The sequence below is a fragment of the Glossina fuscipes genome, unplaced genomic scaffold (assembly GCF_014805625.2).
Source record: "Glossina fuscipes isolate IAEA_lab_2018 unplaced genomic scaffold, Yale_Gfus_2 43, whole genome shotgun sequence".
Taxonomy (NCBI): domain Eukaryota; kingdom Metazoa; phylum Arthropoda; class Insecta; order Diptera; family Glossinidae; genus Glossina; species Glossina fuscipes.
This window is the reverse complement of record NW_023998427.1, coordinates 367,083-392,097: the sequence shown is the minus strand read 5'-3', so window position 1 is coordinate 392,097 and position 25,015 is coordinate 367,083. Positions and strand designations below refer to the sequence as shown.

The following is a 25,015-nucleotide window of genomic DNA, read 5'->3' as shown; positions in this document are numbered from 1 at the left end:
CTCTCAATTAATTTCTGGAAACTATTTTTTTATTTTTTTATTTGCGTTTTGTTTTTCTTCAAGCAGTTGTTAGTGTAATTGAAATTTTTTGCAATGTTACCGTAAATCTTGACGATATTAACGCTAAAACATAACGGAAAAAAAAAACTGGTGCGCCCAGGCTATTAAGCTGCGCGTAAAGGAAACGATGAACATTTCTTCTTCTTGTTTCACAATACATTTATGTTCGCAGGTTAAGTAAATTGTTAATGGACGATGTGTTTGCATAATTCATTATTGAAGTGATTGATGGCATAGATTGGTTTATAAAAATGAGATTACAGCCACGACCGTAACATATGTTCATAGGATACCCAAAAATAACAATTAATAATGTTCCCTTATAACTTTCAAATTTTTAGAGACTACATTGAAGACTAGGCGGTAAAGATCTTCCGCCAAGACAAGAGAATGTCATGAAAGAAAAATATTTGAAAAAATTAAGTCGGGCGTGCAACATTTGCATAACAAAAAGTTATAAAATAAGGGATGAAAGAAGGAAAGCCGCGAGCATCAAAAGGCCAGAAGACAGCCAAAGAAGAGGTTAGCCTTTGCAGTTACTGAAAGGGGAATTTAAAGACAAATGTTTGTCATTCGAGTATCTCTTCCCCGTTATAAAGCGCTTGACTAGCGTCCCTTCCATCGACAACGGATTTTACAATTAAAGGGCAGTCTTTTCAGAAAGAACTTCCATTTTAAATGATGAAGTGAAAGCGAACTTCCGTTACTATATTCCCGCATTTAATTATGTGGCATTTATTATATATAAATACGTTCGATGTTTTCAGCCGAAAAAATCAAGAGTTGCGAAGAAAGGCCACTGCAATGTCGCATTCAATGTCGTGGATGTCAAATTTACTCAGGGAGCATTGATTAATAAGGCGACCTATAGAGTAGAACACGTAGTAGTGACACCAGTAGTGGTGGTCAATAAACTCATATCATTGCGCACTTCTTCTTGCGACATTTTTACAATAGCTATAACGCCCCTTTAAGGTAGTGGCCATTTGCCAAGTGGAATAATCAATATTCAGCACTCTACGTGCTTTCTTTTGTGGTGCCAGAGGTGCGGCTGTCGACGACATATTAACATGGTTCTCGTTTGTGGTTTTGCAGTTGTTGTCATAGGTCTATTGTTTATGATGTACTTTCAGCTGCATTAAGAATCTGTACCATGCGCTTTGCTTTCGTGGAAGATTTAGCGTCCAATACGATGCTGGCTAAGATATTATCCGAGGCGGGCGCATTTTCTATTTCCACATATTTACTTACTTACTGAAGTAGAAACAGCGGATAGCGCTATGATCTTCGCAATGGTTTAAAGCAAAGCTTCATCTGATCATCGGTTGCGACAGTACAAAATTATGAAACTTTTAAACTCATATAAGAAGACCAGTGAAAAACATATTAACGACAAGACAACCCAACAAATGAATTGACTAAGTTTTAATCTTCAACCTAATCGGCATATTTCATCTACTTCTTCCGTTTTAATCGTCCTGCACCGGATATAAAAAATTCAAATTTTTTTTATTATTGAAAATGAAAGAAATATATGTTGAAAGTGTGAACTTAACATCAAATCAATTGTATAGTGAATATTAAAAAACACATTGCAACGTTTTCGATATGAAATAATGTGATATGTGCCTAATTTTAATCGCTCTACAATCGACAAATGAAAAAATTCCATTTCTTTTTTTTTTTTTTTTTGTTATTGAAAATAAAAACTTTTTTTAAGTGCGCTGCAATCACACACAACCATCTTTCTTGCCTATCTCTCCTTAAGCAATGTTAATTAACAGAGCGGTCAGAAGTAGAACTGTATAGAGTCTATTAAAGACTTATGCCTAAGAGTATGCAACAAAATTAAATCAGCAACGCAGCGAAGTAAGCAAGCTGATACTATGATATGATCGAAAAGTTTACTTATTAGACCGTAATGTTGAACTAAATGCATCGTTTACATAATAGTAACACTTTAGACATCTTACTCTCATAAATTCCTCAAAGAGTGACATATGGATTAAACCCCAAACCGAGGCGCCGGCGAACAGAGGTCATGCATACTTTAGTTATAAACTCAACACTGATGACGATTCTATATATATATATATATATATATATATATATATATATATATATGTTGTGAAGCTTGCTTTTTGGTGTTGACAAAGCAAATACATTCGCCCTTCCCCTCACCAATTGATGATGATAGATATAGAAAAGATGTTCACGAACTTCACTTCACTTCTGATTCTTAGACAATTGAAATTTATTTAGTTGATGTTCGAACTTGACTTTTCACATGAAAAGCTTTAAAATGCTAACGATTATCAGACGTATGAAGATTTTTTTCATTTTTAATGCTTAATGAAAAATATATATATATATATATAAGGATAAGGATAAGGAAAGCATTGCGTTCGTTAACTGAAAGCATTCCGGTTAACCTTTCTTAGTTTTACATTACAGATTCCGTGGAAAATATATGTGAGAAGCCCCAAATCAACATAAATTACAAGGCATAAGTTAATTAAGTGTTCTTTTCCTATTGTTAACGGTCAGGTTATATGTAATGCAGAGATGTAACCTAGAAATGACCTTGACATGCACTTGCTTGTCGAAGAAGCGAATATTGTCGCAAGAACACTTTGTAAAGTAAAAGCAAATTTGTTTAGAAAAAGCTCATCTGTCCCATCATCTCACATTTTTTCATCTCTTTATTAGTTTTCAAACTAAATCTTACTTCTACAGCTTAAAACACAATATACTCAATATGACTCAATGAAAAAACACTTACTCTTGATTAACAAAATAATTAAATAATAAAAATCCCTGCACGCATAGTATTTACAAACGATAAAATTAAAAAAAAAAAAAAAAAAAAAAACACAAATTGAAACTAAATCTTCGAACGAATAAAAGACAACACTGATAAAGAAAGCATGAAAAATAAATAATGATTTTTAAAACAAACTAATTAACTAATTAAAATTATTTAAGCATCTAAGCATTTAAATTTACGCTTTAAGGGGCTATGAAATTCCTTTTGTATGAGAGTCTCGTTCCATTGTTATGGTAGACGCTTCGGTGATATTACAGGCCTCGCTTTCATCGTCACCGCTTCGTTTTGCACGATACTGTGTCGCATCCAACCATAATTCTTTAATCATGTCCGCTCCTTTTTCGGCTATCATAACTACCGGAGCATGGATGTTGCCATTGGTTATAGTTGGCATAATACTGGCATCTATCACTCTTAAGCCAGGTACGCCATAAACTCTAAGTTGAGAATCAACAACCGCCCATGGATCGCTAGGTGGACCCATTTTTACTGTGCCCGACATATGATAAATAGTCATAGTATATTGCCGTATCGCGCAGTCCCAATAGTCGTCGGTGAAGTGAGGCAGGTGCCGACAATTCGGCAATTTCTTAGACCAGAAACGAGCTCCAAATCTTTTCATTGCTTGAGTTTCACCGACAGCTATAGCGGCTTTAACACCTTCTCTTAGAACATTAACGTCATCCGGATGTGTGAGGTAATTATGATACAATAATGGATACCGTAGAGGATTCTTGGAAGCCAATTTGATAAAACCTCGACTTTTCGGTCGCAACATCATGGGAAATACACCGAAAACATCGCGATTGTTTATTTCGCTGTAGACTTCATTGTAGAATTCATCCGATAACCCATGAGCGATTCTTACTTGGGAGCCTCCATCGGACATAACTGAAGCAGAGGTTAACATAAAGTTTATGTCGGGCCAATCATCGCTTGAATTAGCGTATTTTGTGTTAATAAAAGCTACAGCTTCCAGACCTACACTTGAAGTCAAAGGTCCATCCTCAGTGACAGCGTACCGTAAAGCTGTATTAATATTAACTAAGCGTTTCATAACTATCGATATGGGATAATCAATAAGGAAAGCCAAGCCACCAACGGCGATATGATCCTGCAGATTTTGTCCGACTCCGGGCGCGTTATACACTAGTGGAATGCCCACTCTTTGCAATTCTTCAGCTGGACCTATACCCGATAACATTAATAAATGCGGTGAAGCTAAGGCGCCCGCTGATAATATCACCTCTCGTGTAGCGTAAACTGTCTGCAGTATACCATCGCGAATAAATTGTACGCCAATAGCTCTTTTCGTTTGCGGGTGAGTTAGAATTTTCGTAACATGAGCAAATAAGGCAACATGTAAATTTTTACGTAAACGAGCCGGTCTTAAAAATGATTTGGCCGTCGAGCAGCGCGAGCCCCGACGCATATTGAATTGATAGAAAGCGAATCCAGTTTGTTGTTCTCCATTAACGTCGACTATATCGTAACCCATCTCTTCGCCTGCTTGCAAAAATGCTGGGCCTAAAGGCGTATTATAGGGGGCATCTTGTACCGTCCAAAGACCACCTGTAAAAACTAGGACTATATAGAAGATTGCTTTCTCTATTTTAGCATATCCTACCTGTGCCATGATATCTCTTGCTACGTGCCAAATACGGATTTCGTTGATCCTCAGATTTACGAAAATAGGGTAAAACGTCTTCATAACTCCAGCCAGGATTACCAAAGGAGGCCCACTGATCAAAATCACGACGATTACCCCTTATGTAAAGCATAGTATTTAATACAGAACTACCGCCTAACACTTTACCTCTAGTCCAACGGCAACGCTTATCTTTCATAGCTTGACAGGCACTTTGTTGAGGCTGTGTTCTAAAATAAAGTAAAATTAAAGAGAGAGAAATTTAAATCTAATTTAATCCAATTTAACGAGTGCTTTTATTAATCACTTCCTGATTTCCGAATAAAATCGGGGAGCCTAGTATATCGTGCTGTCATTGTATCAATCAATGCTTCATATTTGTAAAATAAGGCAAAGTGGATCATTAATGCTTTCGCTTATTGGAAGAGAAAGAGTTATACCCTTGAAATTTTCAATCGAAAGGAATCACTGGCCATTTCAACGAATGCAAGGCAAATGAGAATACACGAAATAAAAGTGAAAAGACGTAGAAATCAAGATAATATTCGCTGACTTTACTAATCATTGGCTAACAGCTGGATAGGATAGATAGAAAATGGTACGCATTTATCAAATTTTTTTTTTATTCTTATTCGGTTTTCTTCTAAAACTTTTCCTAATGTTTAGATGAAAAATCTGATTTTACAGCTGATAGCTTATCTACAAAACTGCGAAATGATGTTTATCACATAACAAATTATAGCTATGTACGACAGTCTTGTAATGAAAAAATGCCTGGATATAGTAACGAAGGCTCCCTACAACTTTTACTAATCTAATAAGCTTTCTTGCTAATGCCTAACTTCAAATTATTCAGAGATTTAGAATTAATTGCTATGGCTATTCATATATATGTATATATGCGAAGAGACAGACTTCATAATTGTTTTAAAAAAATTCTTACCCATATTATGGTAATTTAGGTTACAGTTCCTTTCTAAATGCATATGAATGTCATTTTCATACATATTTTCTATATACTGTGTGTATAATACAATTAACCTTCGAATCTTCCTCTTGGCATACATTTCATTACCATTTATAGCAGCATCGTCACATGAACAGTTCAGTTTTGCAACTCTTTCTACACATGTGGGAAAAACCAAACACTTTGCTCTGTCTTGCAATCACGGACGATTTTTTTTTTTTTTTTTTTTTTTTTTTTTTTTGCGACAGCTTTAACCTAAATGATTTAAACTTGTTATTAACTGGAGAGTATTTACAGTTTTCATGGAAAACTATTAAAAAACATGTTTTGAAAGAAAAATGCGACTGCATAGGAATTTAAAAAGAAAAATTTTTCTTGCGACAACAAAGAATCAACGCATTATAATTTTGTGATATCGATTGTAATGCACAGAAACTATTCTCATATTCTTCCAAGTTTATATGTGTGTATATGAAGAGCATCGATTTCTAGTATATGGCCGATTGTCTCCTCTGAATTTGGGACTGTGCAAAGTCCAATGAATTGTAATGGAAAAGCGTAATACGACAGATCTGCTACATAAATAGCTGCTTTGTACAAACGTTACCTTACCACTCTGTCTTTCCTATCACTGAGAATAGACATTAAGTGTTTGAAATTTGTTTTAAGGTCGCAAACAGCTTTGCTGCTTGTATGTATGAGATATATGGCGAGATTGATTGGTCCGTTCAAGCTAAGCTATCGCCAAATCTTGGCAAACAGGAATAAATCTCTTTATTTACAATTAATAAAAATGAGGTGCTACGCTAATAGCCACTAGAGCTAATAGCCTATTGTTACCCATACGAAAATTGCAAAAAAAAAAAAAAAAAAAAAATTATTAAAAACTAATTTCATATCTATAGAAAAATTCTTACATGTTGGCAAAACGCTTATCTTATCGACCTTGCCATCGGGCTCCGACTTCAGCTCCGGCTATTCATTACATTGCTTACTACCTCCTCCTTATGATTAAAAGCGAAAACAATATTCAAGAAATATGTAACTCAAGTCCACACTTACTACTCACACTCGCACTCAGTTACACGTACATCGGTATCCGTCTCATGTATATGAAATTGGAATCGCTCATTGTATATGTATTGGTTAAAATACGTGCATGTATACATTATTGGGATCACCAGATGTTACTGAAGCATAAATTTAACTTTACAACATACAACATATTATTGTTGCCTATTTCACTATAATTGCTGATATTGCTTTATAGTAACATATTTTGCAATGAATTCGTTGAAAGTTATACTCATGGTATCGCTTAAATTTCGCTTAGATCTCCATATGAGAAAAGCAAAAGCTTTGGAACGAATCATTAGTACCTATGAGTACGATCTTATCAAGGCAAATGTGAAAAGCAATAAATGAGTCGATAGAGAACATTTCTCAATTAATTATTGATATGTATGTACATCTCTCTTAAGTATTGGATTTCTATTTTCTGATAATTTCTTTCTTCTTTTCCATATATTATTTTCGTTCATTTTCATACCATCATCTAACGACATTCAATATGTACGCTTAGCCTTCGCGAGCAATGTTGTTTACTATGTTTAGAAAACTGCAATAAATAAAGTCTATGAAGAACATATTCATTCATTCATTCGGTCAGAATCAGTTGAAATAACTCAAAAATAGTAATTCTGATGGCCAAGGACAAACGCGTCTATATTTATTGTTATCAAAAACTGCGAAAAATTGCACCCTATATGCGATATTGCTCATATCATGCAATACATAGCAAGTTACAATACAATAACAGTTATGTAGAATATTACAACAAGCCTCCCTATATAGCTTTGTAATCGCTCTTACAAGCGCAAGCTTCAAATGAAGACCAAGCAATAATTTGAACGGCATAGTTGGCTAACACTACACTATTTTGCCCTACGGTTGAGTTGCAGGCGCAACATATTATCGACACAAAGTTACACCTTATTGTCATATGGGAGCTTACTTTTTATCAAAAACTCTTTTATGAAAGCGTACACAAGTCGGTAAATTGTCTTTTTTGTTTTTTGTTTTTGTTGTTCACATAGAAGGAACGTTGAGCAACCGTATGGTCCCACCCTAACCAAATATTGTACATAGATTTTTGTATGCCAAGGTACTAATTTCATAGAGACCGTCTTCTACCCGCAATTTAATCGCAGTGAGAGTCAAGCGCTAAGAAAGGCAATGTAAAAACTTCTCACATTCTTGAAAATTTATGTTACTATGAAAATCGTCTATTATCTGATTTGTGATCGAGACGCAAATAGCACCAAACTGTGCATGAAAACTGACCGATTTTCTAGGAAATCCAAATTCCAAAAGTGGTAAAGTCATGCAGTTGGCGATTGTCGAACATGTTGCGGAAAAAAAGGATTAACGTCAAAAATGTCACACTAAGGTTAGGTTCTGATAATCTGCTTGCCTAAATGGTCAAGCCCTTCGAGACAAACAAAGTCGAATCGAAACTTTCAATTCTTAAGCACGTGACATAAGCGGAAAATTCGGACGATTCGTGCTTTAATTTTCTCTCTATATGTATCGCTTAAGGTTAACGTGACATTCCTAGCTATAATTCACGTGGTCTTACCTTTTCTTCGAGGCAGCACTTCCATGCCAACATGTTCTTCTTCTTCTTGTCTGTTTTCATCTGAAACTTGAGTTAATTTGATTCATTGTTTTACGGAATTATTTTACCCGCAAGTCAGAAGAAGCTAAGTCATGTCAATAATATGAAATGAAACTCTGATGGAAAGGTCTCGAGTAGCTAATGCATTGTGAAGAGTTGCATTTTTGCGTTACCCATAATTCAAACAAACAAAAAACCTTCAGGAAAATAACATATAACACTTAAATACTATTTCTTGTTAACTCTTAGGCCATAAATATTATCGAAGAAATCTTACTCCCGCAAATTTTTTTTACTCATAGCGTTTATGCCGATTTGAATTTGTTCATGCGACAATTAATTCTTCATAACAAGCCTCGGTGGCCGTAAACATTCGTCCATCACAACTCATTTATGTGGGGGATTGGTTAATGTAGCTTTAACGTCACGTCAAAATGTTGACGCTCTGCCGGGACATAACCTCAAAATCAGTTTACGAAAATTATATCCTACGGGTATACATGAAATGACTAGAAATAATATTTTTTATGTCACACAAACGTGCTTCCAAAGAACAATTTCCAACCGACCAGTTGATCCGTCCATCGTTATTAAAAGGAAATGTATATATATATATATATACGTATGTTTTTCAATTTTTAAATGCCTTTAATCGTAGTTTCGACCGGTTTTTCTTTTTTTTTTTCTGTCTCAAATATCCCGTTAAAAGATTTATGCTAAATTTTATTTCCTATTTTATGCGATGGAATTTTCAAAGTTCACTCTATGTTCCGCGTTTGGATTTGCTTAAATTCAAATTCGTTTGTAATGTGAAGAAAAAATTTATTAATCGGCTTATTAGGAAAGTACCCGTTCGTATTTAATTGAAAAACCAATCCGTTATGTGTTATATCAACATTTAATTCAAGAGATGCAACAGTACATTGAAGCAACAAAGAGAAGTCTGGCCGTTGACCACGTTTCAAAAAAAAAAACACTCATTCTTATGAAATATTTTCTTACTCAAAAACTCGCACTAAGTTTTTGGCGCCTAAACACAAATTGAGTGCAATTCAAGTATGAACATAGTACATTACCTATAGTAAAGTACGCTTCGGCTATGCAACGTCTAAAAAAGGAACAGGTTTTCCTTGTGGTATTTCTGCATAAACACCATTCAAGCTGAAGGTATGTTAGCTTTAACGTAATGTGTAACGTAAAAGGTACCAACGTGCTTCGCATATCTTACAGAGTAAATACTACACGATTTGACAGAGTATGTGGTAGAATATGATTAAGAATAAAGTAATGTATACATGTGTAAATCCGCGCATATCTCCTTCTACTTATATATTCATTTATCCACTTAGATGGCTATTTCTTCATCCTCCTATTTACAAACCTGTCCTGCTCGGTCACGCCAACCACACATACGTTTTTCCCAGTTACCGATCCTCGTATCTATTCGTTTGTCCAATCGCTTTTCTATGCTTATTGAACCTATATACTTGTAGGAGGGCTACCCGACCATGATCCAAGTTCAGTGCTTTTATGCTAAAATGATGTATAAAAAAAACATAAGTGATTTAATTTCAATCACCGACCGGTCTACTCCACACTGGACTATTACGGTGCTGATATAATTTTTTGTGTCTTTGCCTTATCTGTAGTCTGCGATCTATCCTTCTTCTCCGTCTAGTCAGTATTGTGTAGTATTCGTCCGATAGTCATGATTCAATTCGCTCGATCAGGTTTTAAAATACTGCCGATCTACCTTCGTACACTCTTTGCTTAGCATGAAATTTATTTTTGGACATATATTTGAGCCCGTTATGAGGAATCGTTTAATTAATCTACCACAGATAACGGGGATCCAATGTTCGACTTGAAGCGAAGAATACTTTCTCTTTTCTTTCGCCTCTTACGGTTGCCTCATTCATTGTACATTTCATTTTTGTATGTACGCGAACGAATCAAGAAAAATTGGTAGCTGAAGATAAGTGAAAATTGGGTCAATTAATATCAAAAGCACAAATTTTATGAAAAATTCTGTTAAGTCTGGCAAGCAGAAATTAATAATACAATGACAGCTACTTCAAGATACGAAATTAACTTTCGATCAATAGAGGCGAAGAAGATATACTAATAGATATCGAAATCGAAATTGAAATCGAATTCGAATTCGGAATCGGAATCATTTCATATATTGACTTGACATATTTTAGCATAAATTGACTTAAAGCACAAATTATGATTTACAGACCAGACCGCTCGTTTAGTTTAGTTCATCAAGTCAGAATAGTGAGCATAAGTGTGACCATTTGTTGAAAGCATTTTTAAAACGTGTTTTTAATGCCTTTGTTATTGTGAGAAAATTACATATATAAACGGATTGATTACAAAATTTTCTTGATTACAAATAATTAAAATAGACTAAAAAAGCCCAAAATTGCGTTTTTCTTCAGACAAATCTTTGAAATCTCTAGCATATGTCGTTAGTTGAACAGTCCACACAAGAAAATGGTATTGAATCCTGGAAAAAGGTTGATGATGAAAATTCAAAGTGTGATACAACAAATGTGACAAAAAACAGAGAAGGACGGACTGGCAAACAAAACAAAACTTATCTAACTAACTTGTAGAGAAAGGGAAACGGCGGAAGTATCTTCATCGAAATAAGTGGAATGCATTATGATCGCGCTTATAATAGACGGCGAAGTACTCATTGTTTCCATTCAATTGCTGAAAATGCATGTTAATCACTTCAAGGTCGAACAAGTTCGTACACGCGGTGACTTGTTGCGTGGGTATAGCGCCAGCTTCTATGATGAAAGATAAGTACGACATTAAGGTACATATATATCTTTAACACTTCCCTAATTTTCTGTAGATCGAGAATCGCGGATCGCAATGCAATATCCCGTGATATCACTCACCCGACCAAAAATGCACATAGCATTCTTACATGAGAACTTTTTTAAATCTCTACGAGAATAATTAACGGGTTAATACAATAGACTTAACTATGTTATACCCATCAGCGAAGGATGAGGGGTATATTCATTTTGTCAAAACGTTTGCAACGCTCAGAAGGAAGAATCAAAAACCCCGCAAAATATATATATATATATATTCTTGAACAGCTTCAAATCCTAAATCGATCATCTGCCTGTCCGTCCGTGTGCATTGTCTGTTGTAAACATTCTCTATGAAGCTATCGACTTCAAATTTTGTAGAAACAGTGGAAGTTCTTGCACACAGATTGGTGTCGAAAATGAGCTAAATTCGTTGGCGGACATGTCCACAGCACTACAGTCAACTGAGAACACCCCTGTTTTTGAAAAGCAATGAGAAGAAATTCATTTCTTGCTCATTACTTATGCAACTACATTAAATACATGTACAAAAATTTGAACGCTTAGTCTATGGGCGATGATGTAGCATTTGTGCACAAAAATGGAAATATTAGATCACGCCAACCCAATATTGCAGTGTACCAAAATTGAATTATTTTTTCAATACCTTTTTAACGCGCAAGACAAGCAAACTTCAAAAACCCCGCAAAGTGCACAAATTCTTTGCCAATTTCAAATCATGAATGCACCTAAACATGTCCGCCTGCTCGTCTGTCCATCTGTCTGTTTGCGTAACATTGCAGTATTTGTGATAAACATTCTCACTAGCGGGAATGAAGACATTGCCTACAAGTTTGCAAAAGGATTTGGAATTCACCTAAACTTTTTAAAGGACACGCCTACAATTCCCACAAGCCTCTACGACAAAAATTTTTTATTTTGAAAATAGAAGAAATCAACTGCACCCAATCCTTATTATAGAGCATGAAAATTGTGTTCTTTTACCCCTTTTATCTGTTTTAGGGTAACGGGTATAAAAGATTCGGTCCCGACTCAATTCAATTATCTTACTTGTTTTAGTTCACTTGTTTAAATATAGTTGAGCACATTGCTTGCATTGCATTATTGGAATCAGATAAGCGAATGTATTGTGTCCGACACGCATAATACACGATGCAAACGTGATCACTGTGTTAGACGCTATCCCGATACGACAAAAACTTTTTATTGAAATACTTTTATTGGAATATTATTTTTTCGAAGTTAGAAGAAATCAACCGCGTCCAATCCATATTATAGAACATGAAAATTTTGCTCGTTTACCCCTTATATCTTTTTTAGGATAACGACCAAAAAAAGATTCAGTCTCGACCGAATCTAATTTTCTTACTTGTTTTACTACCAGATAACGATTTTTTTTTTTTTTTTTTTGTGATTATTAAGAAACGAAATGCAAATGATTTGACTTGTTTCCAATTGCATAGTCATTTGTACTAGGGCGATTTGTTGTTTCCTCCTAAAAATCATGTACGTTTGATTTTTTATTTCAATATAAATCAATTTTATTTTCAATGAAAATTTTCATTCTTTTCAAAGCTTCAAAGTGAAACTTTGTTAATAAGAAGAACGCGCATATTTTATTTGTATATATATATATATATATGTATATATCTTTGATATTGAAAAAGCGCTCTTTACACGAATTAATTATATATTATTGTAAAGTATCACTACGTCATGTTAAGATTAGTTCGCTTAAATACGTTCCGGGACGGCGTTAAGCGTGTTATACAATTGCGAAAATACTCATCAGCGGCCCTTAATCAGATGATGCAACTACAGCAGACGGAACTTTGCGCGGACCCGCCTTTACGTGGTCTAGTGTTAGGTGTATATGCCGATGAGGGCGATAAAAGCGATCCAGGAATTTTGACGCCGACTGCCTGGAAGTATAATATTCAAAAGACCGGCGGACGTCTTATTGATGTATTGAGGATGTCGGGGCCGATGCCTAGAACAGGCCAGGCCAGGATATTCTTTTGTCCTGAATCAGAAAAAATACCATACTATACTGCTGTAGCTATTGTGGGTTTGGGTAGGGAATGTTTAGGTTATAATCCGTATGAAGTACTTGACGAGCAAAAAGAAGTGATAAGACGGTCGGTAGCCAAAGCCTGTATGGATTTAGCGTTAATAGATTCAGTTCGAATTGATGTGGAACACTGCGGTCACACTGAGTCCGCCGCCGAAGGGGCTGCCTTAGGAATTTGGGCCTATCAGGAGTTGCGAGCTAAAAAAAATCGCATTACTGTACCGGTAATCGATTTATATACTGTTAAGGATGAGGTATGTGATATAGAAGGTTGGCGTATTGGTCTTCAGAAAGCGGCTGCACAAAATCTGACACGTCAGCTGCAAGAAATGCCTTCAAATATTTTAACTCCTACAGCGTTTGCTCAACACGTAGTTGAGGTGTTGTGCAAGTCAGGTGTTAATGTAGAGGTCAAAGTTGAAGGCTGGGCTGAGAGTCAAGTCATGAATGCCTTTCTATCGGTAGGCAAAGCTTCATGTGAACCACCAATTTTTCTGGAACTCAGCTATTATGGTACATCGGCCGATGAAAGGCCAATAGTATTGATTGGTCAAGGTATAACATACGATTGCGGTAGCCTTTGTCTCAAACCTTTAGAAAAATTAAAGTGGATGCGCGGTGACATGACCGGCGCAGCAGTGGTTGTAGCAACATGTAGAGCTATAGCAGGTTTACGTTTACCAGTTAACATGAGAGGTCTTATACCATTATGCGAAAATGTCATCGGTTGCAATTCGTTCCGATCTGGCGACACTGTAAAATGCATGAACGGCAAACATATCAAAATTCAGGGCACGAATCATGAAGACGTTCTAGTACTAGCCGATACGCTTTTATACGCTCAAAATTTTTGCCCGAAGCTTATTGTTGACGTCGGCACTACGTCATGGTATATGCGTGACCTTTTAGGAGAGGCTGCTTGCGGTGTATTTACCAACTCTGAAATTCTTTGGCAGCAGATAAATCACGCTAGCATGCATACGGGCGACAGAGTTTGGCGTCTACCTTTGTGGAACTATTACACGGAACAGGTTACATGTGATACATCGGTCGACGTGCAAAATTATGGAGCAGGTTCCGGCGGTCGACCCTGTAAGGCTGCGGCCTTTTTACGGGAATTTGTGCCCTGCGGCCAATGGATGCATATCGACGCAACGAACGTTATGTACACGACCGGTAAACGCTTTGAATACTTACGAGAAGGCATGGCGGGGCGCCCTACTCGCACGTTAGTTGAATTCATTGCACAAACTATATGCAAAGACACTGCTCCAAAATTACCCAAAAAGGGACAATAGTTTATTTTATATAATACGTCACGTTTGCTTGCGTCATTCATTCGTCAAATACTCTAAACGATAATTGAATTCCTTAATAAAGCGAAACAATATAATAAACCTCCTAACATAACACTAAACAATCCTTCGACTCAGCTCTTTGAACGTTTATATATATGTTTTGCGTTTCTACTTTAACATAGCCAATGATCCAAGTCGTTATCATTTGACTTGGCCGCATGTTGACCACCTCAAAAAGCGTTATCTGATGATTTTTGAGTTAGTGACTTTTCAGTCTGTTCATTAGCTTCCAAAGCCAAAACCGCTCCCGAAGTTAAAGCAGTTCCGTGCAAGGATTCAAAAATATGTCGAAAATTACATGAAGTGCGTAATATTACATCACTGCGATATATGTCAAAAATTTATGACATCCAGCCATTTGCTTATAAGTTACACTTCAAATTGTTTGGCAGCTTCGAACGACGTTGCCGACGAAAGTGGGCAAAAAAGCGACATTCACTTGGGACGGGGCTTTCTCATGGATGTATGTTCATAGAAAACGGTAACTGTTACTATCTGCTGACCTATCTGACGCAACTTCACCTTTTGGGCTTCGAAAAGGATGTTGTGCCCTTTTTGATTTGTTTACTAGAACAACCGCCGCATTCGGGTGACCTCACGCGTTCATCCTCATCGATGTCGATACGACTTTGCTTAAAATTGGCAAATCACCAACAAATTGAAATTTTCGACAGATAAGAGTCGCCATAGCGTCTTTCAGGCGAACGCTGATGTTGATTTATGTTTAAAAAACTGGCAAAATCGTAATGAGTTGCTTAGTTTATTGCATTCTGCATAAGCGCACTACAATACTTTATAGGCCTCAATGATGACCAATTAATGCAACCGTTTTAAAGCAATCAAAAGTGCTTTGAGGACAAGAAGCTTTTTCATCTCATTTTCATCCCATGCTTAGCTATAATAGTGTTTTAGAAACTTTTCAGTTTGCACTTAGAATATTTTGCAGTATAAGTGACGACAGGCACAGGGATCCCAACTGAGATCATATCAATCAATTTTTTTAACACGCAAATGACTGGCAACGACAACAGCGTGGTTAGCTGTTACGAGTAACATCATGCATATTATATATTAAATGCGATGATTACAATCGGTACGCTTAGTAATAAAACAAATGTCAGTCGAGTCGTAATATTATTTGCCTGCGTATGCAAAGTGAAAGAATCATAATTGGCTGTCAAACATTGCAATGTATGTCGTAAAAAAAAAAAAAAAGTACTCTTACAACGATTAAACTCTAAAATAATCGGACATAAAATTTGACATAATTAATAAACGCTGCAAGCAAGCGAACGAAGCTCTCATTACTTTTTAATGTCAACCTAAGCAGCGAAACTTCTTTTAAACATTGACTGCACTGGCACCACACACAACGCCATCATTATTAAATGAAATCTTTGTGAATGAATGAGATTTTCATTTCACTTAAATGGCGTTACTCTTCAAAAATAAATATATATAAGTGATGTAAATTGCTGTGTTTGCTTTCATAAAGTATTTGTTTTACAATTTTTACTTTGAAATTTTTTATAGTTAGTACGATTTCGTAAAATATATTCACTTTTTTATATCCATTAGCAAAGGATGAGGGATATATTCATTTTGCTAAAACGTTTGCAACGCCCAAACGGAAGCATCAGAAACCGTACAAAGTATATATATATTCTTGATCAAGATCATATTCTAAATCAATAAAATCGATGTCCGTCCGAGTAATGGGCTGTTGTAAGCATTGGCATCCTGACCACAAAAATGAAGCTATCGACTTCAAATTACGTGGAAACATTGGAAATTTTTACATGCAAATCGGTATTGAAAATGGGCCAAATCGGTCAATAGACACGCCCGCAGGACCACGTAAATTGTGAATAATTTTTTTAGTTTTTGCTCATTTCTCATAAACTATAGGAAATAAATATACAGAAATGTATCCTTGTTAGGATAATGTTGATGTGTATAAAAGATTCGGTCACGACCGAATATAATTTTCTTACTTTGTTTTATACTTTTATTCAAATTATTAACTAACCAACAATGAGGATGACTTGTTTATTTATTTATTTTTTTTTTTTTTTCTATTTAGTATTGCTATCAGCTGTTTATTGTTTACAAAGACTACAGTTATTGCTACTTAACTGTCTTCTTCAAAGTCGTTAAACATCTTTACACACGTTACTAAAGTAAGCCAAAAACCTGAAGTTGAATTTTTTATTTAAAAAAAAAAAAAAAAACAATTTTTATTTTTGCATTACGCAACGCAGTAGATGCAAAAACGACAAAGCATACTTGCTGCATGCGCAGTTTAATGACACGATACGGTTCGTATACCCAGTAAGGTTCTCTAATGATAGTGCAGTAATCACAGCAGCGTTAATGTGTGTAAGGGTAAACCAAATGAAATAAGCGAGAGAAGTGTTTTCACTTTAGCGCGCGAGTTTTCAAGTCAATCTCGCAGCTATCGGCAAGTTATTGTGCATTCCTTTTAGAAAATAGTGCAGAACAAGTAAATTGTACAACTGATATAGAGTTTGACTAATGTGTACATAAAATAGCAATATTTCGTCATAATGAGAGACATAATAATATTTTTATTCGACCAAGTACTCTAGTTAAAGTAATTTCTCAAGGTCTACGTTAGATTTACTGAAACAAGTGTTTATTCCATCTCACTTGGATCAAACGGCTCTATTTTTTCGAGTTTTTTTTTTCTTTTTCTTTTTTTAAATTACTCCAGTCTCGTCGGTAGTTGGATAGAGAATTATTCAATAAATGATTCCATCCGATGTCGTAGGCGTTCAAAACTCTTCCTCGTCTATTCAGCAGGCGTTAACGTGAGCACTTTTCAGGCGTTGTTGCAGACTTTTATTTTAAAGTTCCTGCAACGGTTTTCTTTAATGCTTCGTCAGAGAGCATCTTATGCCTATCAAAAATATTATAAATCATTTTAAATATCTAATATATATCTGTGGGTGTAACACAAGGCAGAACGATTCTGTAGTATCAGAGTCATATTTCGGGTTTGGATATAATAGGAAAAACTGTTTCACAGCAATTTTCCCTGTAGTAAATAGATGTACAAGTTCGTCTTTTGGTTTTCATTTTGTGAAGGACAATAGAGAGATAGAGAGACTGGGGCGTTTAGTGATTTTAAAATTCTGAACAGCTTGTTCTGTTTTAGCTTGATTCCATATATAACACTTATCGAACGGGCAGCCACCTACACGCTATTTTCTGATCTTCCCGTACACCCGTACCCGTATTGGGAAATGAACTAATGAAATTGACACGTACGGATTCAATGTTATCTTTACCACTCAACAGTCTAGTTGGTTCACTGAGCGAGCGTTGGTCCTGGACATGACCACCTGCCTCCCCAAGACCAGCACCATTAAAAGAGTTATAGAGCTTTTGGTTGAAATAGCTGTCTATGTCCACACGTGACGATAGACATCCACTGTTAAACCTCAGTCTCATCTCGGAACACAATATGTAAAATCTGCGTGAACGTTTGTTTTAGCTTGATTCCATATATAAATAACACTTATCGAATGGACACACACCTACACGCTATTTTCTGGTCTTTGGTCCCGTAAGCGTATTGGGGAATGAACGAATGAAGACTTGATAGACTCGTTGCTGATCGATATGAAAAATGGAAAAAAAAATGGAAATCGTAAAATGAAAGAAAACAAAAACTCTTGGCTTTATTTTTCTTTTCTTTTTTTTTTTTTTTTTTTTATTAGAAGAACACGTTCCTCGTTGTATTGCATTTACATTTTTGTTAACAAAAGACTTAAGTAAGAAACTTTCGTTACGTTATTGCGCCTGTTTTAGATTTAGCTTTTTCATGCTACGAATCTTCAAATTCAACTTTCACCTTTCTAAGTATTCATTTATACATAAAAGCATAAAATGGAATATGAAAAAGGAAAGTTAATCGCTTCTCTTTCAAGCATTGAAAAAACAACAAAGAACAAAATCTTGGTGTAGCTCCGTAACAGGAAAACAATAAAGTACCTAAAGCTAAAGCATTTAAAAGGTGAATTGAAACATTATAGTCCAGTAAAGTCGATTATTAAAGATTTTAAATAACTTCGCCTATATCCGCCAATATTTTCATAAATATTTTGATCATGGAACATTAAAAATTTCATCTTCTCCCTCCCAATCTTAAGGTTTAATAGTCATGATGGCCCAATAAATTGATATGTCAAGTCTAGATCAATCTCAATTATAAAATATTAAAAGTTCAACCAGTTTTTTACATAGCGATTAGTTTATATGAAAGAGCATTCAAGGAATACTGTCATCTCTTACCAGAAAAATCAAAAGCCATCCTCAACCACTGCTGGTATAGCTAATTATCCATCAAAGAGCTAAACATATCTCTTCAATTTCTCATTAGTTATTGAATTAGTGTCAGAAGGATAATCTGATAGTTTTAACAATAAATTCTTGGAACCACATATGAAATTTACAGACCTAAAAGAACAAACAAAAATCGCGGTCGTGTACTTATTACAGTACACGCTTTAATTCCTTTCGCCTTGCTTTGACTAGCTAACAACGCCCATGTTTTCAAGTGTATGGTTAAGATAAACCGAAAGATATTGCTGTATAGCATCGTTGCACATTCGTGCTGCTTTGGAAACATTTTTGCACTTCATGGTATATTTGGTAACATCAATCCACCCTGCTCTTAGTAATAGAATGAACGAGCTAAACGCATTATTCGTCGTAGATGTGTGATTGTTCTTTGAAACCATAATACAATATCCAAGGTAGATTGTCAGACCTAGTATCTTGTAATTCTGGTGACTTATTAAATCCACTCTTTTTTTCTATTTCCATATATATCCAAAAAAAGAAAAGCATATTTTGCCACTGTGACAAAATAATTAACAAATAAAATCTGCTTAAACGAATCGCTCGTTATCGAAATTCTAAATTTTTCCCTAATGCCTCAAGAAGCAATTTCGGTGTTCACGCGTTGCGTTTTACAGTGGGAAAAAGTAGTGGTTGCTTAGTTTGGCCTAACCAGTAATTAAAGTAGATAAGGACTCGCAAAAATAAAGTTTCTAAGGCTATCTGAGGGTTTTTTGCGATTTTCTCCCCGGGTTTTCACTTTAAACCTATTAAAGGGAAACTAATTGCAAGGAGCAAAGAGCAGAAAATGCTAACCGTCCTTTTTACAATCGATGCGTATTAAGTGTAGAAGAAATTCAAAAAATATTTACGCGTTTTTGGACGCTAAACGCAAAACTAACGGGGTTAACTCAACGAATCCTGTAAAGGTGCCCGATGGCATTCCGCAATCTAACTCTAAACTCTGAAATCGTTTTCACACTATTGAGTTATGTGTATCCTCTTCAGTCATGTGTATAACACTTTTCGTCACAAAGGTTGTTGACCTAGTTGGTCAAAATACTCGGTATTTTACAAACTTGTATATTGTTTTCGATCCCAAACTGCGCTTCCACCTACTTATACGTTCAATTGTAATTAAAACCACACGTACCTTGGATTCCATTAAAAGATGGTCACATGTATTTAATGAGCTTTATGCAACAAAAAGTCTATTCATTGCATTGCTTCGGCCAACAATACGTATGTGATATTGATCTAATTGAGTTTGTCAACAAGCAGTTTCTTATCTTCTCCTTACAAGGATTAGAATATTACCTCAGTTATATTTTGCCTCGGATTGAAACTGATCAATCTTCTAATGCTCCGTAAGTGACAGCTTATCCTTGGTTTTTGCATCGATTTTTGTTGTTGAACTGGAGAAATGTCATCACCAATTTTGATGGATTGAATTTTAATACCTTGCCGCGTGTGCCGCAGCCCTAATAATATAATTAACCGTTCTATCTCTCTAACTGTGAGTTATTTAGCCAGTTTTTCATTGCTTCTAAAAATATTAATGATCATCATGATTAATTATTAATCTTCTTATTTATGTATTTTTTTTTTGATTCAACCAACGCAATAAAAACTCTCTCTCCCCCTCTCTCTCTCTCTATTTCTTTCTTTCTTTCTTTTTCTCTCTCTCTCTTTCTCACTCTCACTCTCTCTTTCTCTTTCTCTCTCTTTCTCTCTCTTTCTCTCTCTTTCTCTCTCTTTCTCTCTCTTTGTCTCTTTTTTTTTCTCTCTTTAAGCTTCTTTGCATACCGTGTGTGGTTGCCTTTTATAAGCCAAGTAATGAAATAAATAACAAATTAACTCGAACATCATGTTCATGTCGCCAAACAAAAAACAGCCCCAAACGGCCATAAACTATATTTTCTTTCCATAAAATCAATCAGACTTTTGCTGTAAGCAGCTCTAGACACCACTTTCTATTCACACGTATTTATTGTTTACGTTACGCATACCACGCGAAACAATCTTTGAACGATTATAAATCTATTAATAGGCTCAGGTTTTAAAAGAATAATCACAGCGAATAAATAAATATATGAGAGGAGAATTTCCTACCGTTATCTCTTGTAAACTGGAAGCATTTTATGCGAATATTTGAATGTTTTTGAAAAATTTCTCAACTCTTTTGTTATCGTAGGCAGGTTTGTAAACGAATCAAATTGATTGATTGATTGATTGATTGAGTTTCCTCTTCCCAATTTGCTTTTCGCAATCAATTCAGCAATGAAGAAGTAAAGACTTTCGATAGAAAAGTAAAAAAAAAAAAAAAAACAAACATTATTTTGTGTATTCCTTAATCTTTTGACAAAAGTATCGATTTAACTAATCGTCATGAAAGTCAAGCAATCATTCATTGCTTCTGTAAATTTCAAAACACTTTCTACTGGCACATTAACGCGTTGAAAAATCCTGCTTTTCTTTCTGCTTTTTATCAAGTAATTCTTTAATACTAACTGACTGACCGAGTGACTTGTTGTTGATTATTGTCATCGTGATACAGGAGGAGGTGTATTTAAGACACCACAATATGATATCTTGCTTGATGAGCAAGTCTTTCTCTATTTAATTGAGGGGAAATCGCAGTGACTAATCAATCGTAGATGTATTATATTATGTATATATAGCGTTTTAGACAGCAGGCAAAGCAATTGTCCGTTTAATAAAACCGAGGTTAAAGCAAGAAATGTTGATTTAAAAGCAGTTTGTTGACAATTTTATCACTTAATCTTTGGGTTTTTTTTTTTTTTTTTTTTTTTTAATAGTTACGAGCGCAACATTGAACTTTGCGTTATAAATTGCTTAATATATGATTATATATATATATATATATATTTATTTTTTTTTTGTATGTAAAAGGAGTACAAACTTATTAAGTAAAAAAAAAAAAAAAATTAAATTCGCTTTATAATTTTATATTTGTATAAACTCTAGAGCAAAAAATGCTAATATATTAAATTTGATATAAGCCTTAAAACGGCCAAAGTTACATTTATCCTTATATACGCCCCTTTGTTAGCTGAATACTTGCGACCAAAGGCCAATTTGCTTAGGTATTAAAAACATGTCGAGCTCGAAAATAATCATAATCCATGGATATATATATATATATATGCTTGATTAATATAAGAAATTGACCGAATTAATTGTATTCCTCTGCTTTAGTTTACTCACTTAACTATTCTTAATTCATTTCGTTTTGTATATAATGTCAATGATTTTTCAATCAGTCAAGATCAATATTTCCTCCCGCCGATTAAGGACGTATACGTATATAACGAACTTTCTGAGTCTTTACGATCTGTTAAGCAAAACGCTATCAATAAGAAAAAACATAAGATTATTTTTCAATTATATCCGTTGACAGGAGAGACAGACAAACATATAATAAATCGCCTTCATACTGATCATATCCGATCTACGAAGTACTGAACTCAACTCTTTATAGTCTGCAAAGTCTCTGATATTATTTACCGTATTTTTTACGGTACAAATACATCTTAAGTGCAGTCTATCTCCATTAAAATTGATATTTAACAAGTAAGAACATTATAGTTGGCCAAAGCCGACCATTAAATACCCTAAACCACATTGTCTACAATAATTCTTATATCGGTATGAAATTATTATTATGGGTCAATTTTCATCACCACATATCAAAACCTACCCTTTTCTGCTCTACAAAGGTTCAATTTTCGTAAAAATCCTTATTAGGGAACGATTCAAAAAATAGGCTGAGATGGTCCAAATATGGTACAGTTATTTTGTTTATGTTAAATTAATAATTTCGTATAATTTTCATCGTGAAGCATTGAAAAATACACCTTTTTATCGTATGACATTCAGTTTCCGTTATAAGAGAGGGAGATTGAAAAATTGCTACAGCTGGTTCAAAATTTTCATACCAATTTCGAAAACCGAAACACTACGACTACTTAGCAACTTTTGCCGACAAATTTCAAAAAGTACAAGTTTTTTCCATATAACGGGACTAGCGTGTTATATGGGGATTGATCGAAAAAGTGGACCGGTCCTGCTTTTGCCCGTCGGTCAGAACACGTCATTCTACCAAATTTCATCATAATATCGCAAAAATTGCGACCTGTAGCTTGAACATAAATTTATATGGACAGACATCAGGCGGACAGGCGGACAGACGGAAAGACAGGCTTAAATCGATTCATATTATGATCACACATTATGATTCACATCGATCGGTATAATAAAAGGTCGATCTCTCTTAATCCCTTCTGCGTATCACATATGACCGCACTAACTTAATATGCCTAGCGGAAAATCCTTAAATACATATTAACGCTGGAAAATATTCTCCCAATTGGACGCATGTAGGTTAGTTAGCTAAGAAATTATTTTCTTTTCAATATTTAAGAGGTCCTGGTAAACGTTTCACCTTAATTATAGAGGAATCTTGTGAGTAAAAAACTTACCTCAGGAGGTTTTTTTTTTTTTTTTTTTTTTTTTTTTTTATTGCAATGTAGTCGTATCGACGTTGAGTTTCATGCTCATCAAGAATTAATTTTCTTCGAACTTTTCTGATCAAAATTTGTGAGTGTTAGTCAATTGAGCATAGATACGAAACGTTAGTAAAGCCTTAAGATACCTGAATATTGAATTGATGCTGCTGCTGATGCTAATGTGATATGAAAGGCAGAAATATTAAAAAATACTTTCAATTTTCACCAAAGCAACGAACCTTTATCAAATAGCAGACAGTTAAGGAAAAAGTGTTACTGATAAAAACTCGTTTCCACAGATATCCATATGTATATAACGTATATTGAAAAGTTACACAACATTTGCAAAACATAACTGTGAATTTGATGAATATGAAAAACAAGGCTTGAAATAAATGAACTAAACCAATATAGCAAATGGCGAAAGAGTTATGCATAATTTGTGAAGAAAGTTAACGCGAATATAAAATTTAGCGCATAACAAGAGACAAAGACAGCACACTTACCTATATTTCCAATCCAATTTGCTGGTGTGCAAATATAACGAGAGTAGTGGGACATCGGTTATTTCGGTTTCATGACCACCCGCTTCTAGTAATAGAACTTTCCATTGTGATATTTCGGATAGTCGAGAGGCTAGAACGCTACCTGCCGAGCCGCCACCGATTATAATAAAATCATAGGAACGATCGATTTTTTGCACATTAAATGGACGATTTTCCGGATCGAATAGATCGTAATTATAATAGGCAATGGCGGCTACAAGAAAGGGCAAAATTGTTAATTTACCAACACCGATAACAGTGGTGGCCAATTTAACCGCACCGGCTATGGCAAGACCTAGTTTAGACGCACCCACCGCTACACCAGCCGTAGCGGCTGCTTTATTAGCCGCACTGGCTTTGAATATTAAACCACCAACGGAAGCTACGACCGCACTTAAAGCCATTTATCAATTCTTTTCTAATTAATTAATTTAATCAATTTATTATTAACATATATTTTATTTAATTTTTTTTATTTTCAATATATTTTTATATATATAAATATATATATATATATGTAATATTTCAATTTTCAATATCGATATTGATGGACATTTTTTATTCGATTGCTTCTTTACTTTTTTTATGCAAACACTTAATTTCACTGCCTTATAATTACTTTCATTTGCATTCCAATGCCTTTTCGGCCAATCAACTTGTGTTTATGTTTTGGAAATTTTGTTTTTTTGTTAATAAAAAAGAAGAATATTAACAATCACTATAAAAAGCTGGATATATCAATCTTTTCTTTGGCTTAATAAACTTATAAAAAATGCAAAAAAAAAAAAAAAAAAACGAAAAACGAAAAACGAAAAAAAACAGAAACAAGTTCGTTTACCGTTTGGGCATGCGCACCATATTGTTGTATGTCAGACTCTCTAGTGCAACTGAGCCTGAGTTTATTTACTGTGCACTGTCATCGTAGTGAAATGTCTCAGCGTTAGCATTGTTGTCTCACTCGCCTTAACTTACCATAACCGCTCAACAAACTTAACCAAAAAATATACAATAACAAACATTTACAAGATGTGCTTTTTAATGTTTGAGATACTTGAAGAAATTTTGAAAATGATTTCCAAAAAAATTAATCTTGTAATAATAAATCCATAAATG

The 25,015-nt window shown here is 34.8% G+C and overlaps 4 protein-coding genes across 10 annotated transcripts in view; 2 read left to right on the top strand and 2 right to left on the bottom strand.

Annotated features, from left to right (window-relative positions):
* The window catches only part of LOC119637235 (adenosylhomocysteinase-like), a 287,510-nt gene that overhangs the window by 199,573 nt on the left and 62,922 nt on the right, over positions 1 to 25,015 (bottom strand). The gene's annotated exons all lie outside the window — the stretch shown is intronic.
* The window catches only part of LOC119637227 (flotillin-2), a 217,893-nt gene that overhangs the window by 134,708 nt on the left and 58,170 nt on the right, over positions 1 to 25,015 (top strand). The gene's annotated exons all lie outside the window — the stretch shown is intronic.
* LOC119637213 (glucose dehydrogenase [FAD, quinone]) lies at positions 2,941 to 24,779 on the bottom strand. Of its 2 annotated transcripts, XM_038033076.1 has the most exons (4): positions 24,741 to 24,779; positions 23,864 to 24,320; positions 4,515 to 4,765; positions 2,941 to 4,459 (listed from the first exon to the last, which is right to left on the bottom strand). In XM_038033076.1, exons 2-4 carry the CDS (start codon positions 24,304 to 24,306, stop codon positions 3,078 to 3,080), a joined length of 2,076 nt encoding a protein of 691 aa, XP_037889004.1. In that variant the 5' UTR covers positions 24,307 to 24,320; positions 24,741 to 24,779; the 3' UTR covers positions 2,941 to 3,077. The 2 variants fall into 2 exon arrangements, with proteins under 2 accessions (XP_037889004.1, XP_037889003.1); XM_038033075.1 differs by lacking the exon at positions 24,741 to 24,779 and having other exon boundaries at positions 23,864 to 24,337.
* On the top strand, positions 12,751 to 14,439 carry LOC119637111 (cytosol aminopeptidase-like). Its single transcript, XM_038032938.1, has one exon. It carries the CDS (start codon positions 12,751 to 12,753, stop codon positions 14,401 to 14,403), a length of 1,653 nt encoding a protein of 550 aa, XP_037888866.1. The 3' UTR covers positions 14,404 to 14,439.

What these genes read in the sequence shown, in the direction of transcription:
- LOC119637111 (XM_038032938.1), top strand. Translation starts at nt 12,751, where the DNA reads ATGTTAAGATTAGTTCGCTTAAATACGTTCCGGGACGGCGTTAAGCGT.
- LOC119637213 (XM_038033076.1), bottom strand. Translation starts at nt 24,306, where the DNA reads ATGGCTTTAAGTGCGGTCGTAGCTTCCGTTGGTGGTTTAATATTCAAA. An exon ending in AAATTGGATTGGAAATATAG is followed by an intron (nt 4,766 to 23,863) that starts GTAAGTGTGCTG and finishes ACTTTATTTTAG; the next exon opens with AACACAGCCTCAACAAAGTG. An exon ending in CAAGAGATATCATGGCACAG is followed by an intron (nt 4,460 to 4,514) that starts GTAGGATATGCT and finishes TAGTTTTTACAG; the next exon opens with GTGGTCTTTGGACGGTACAA.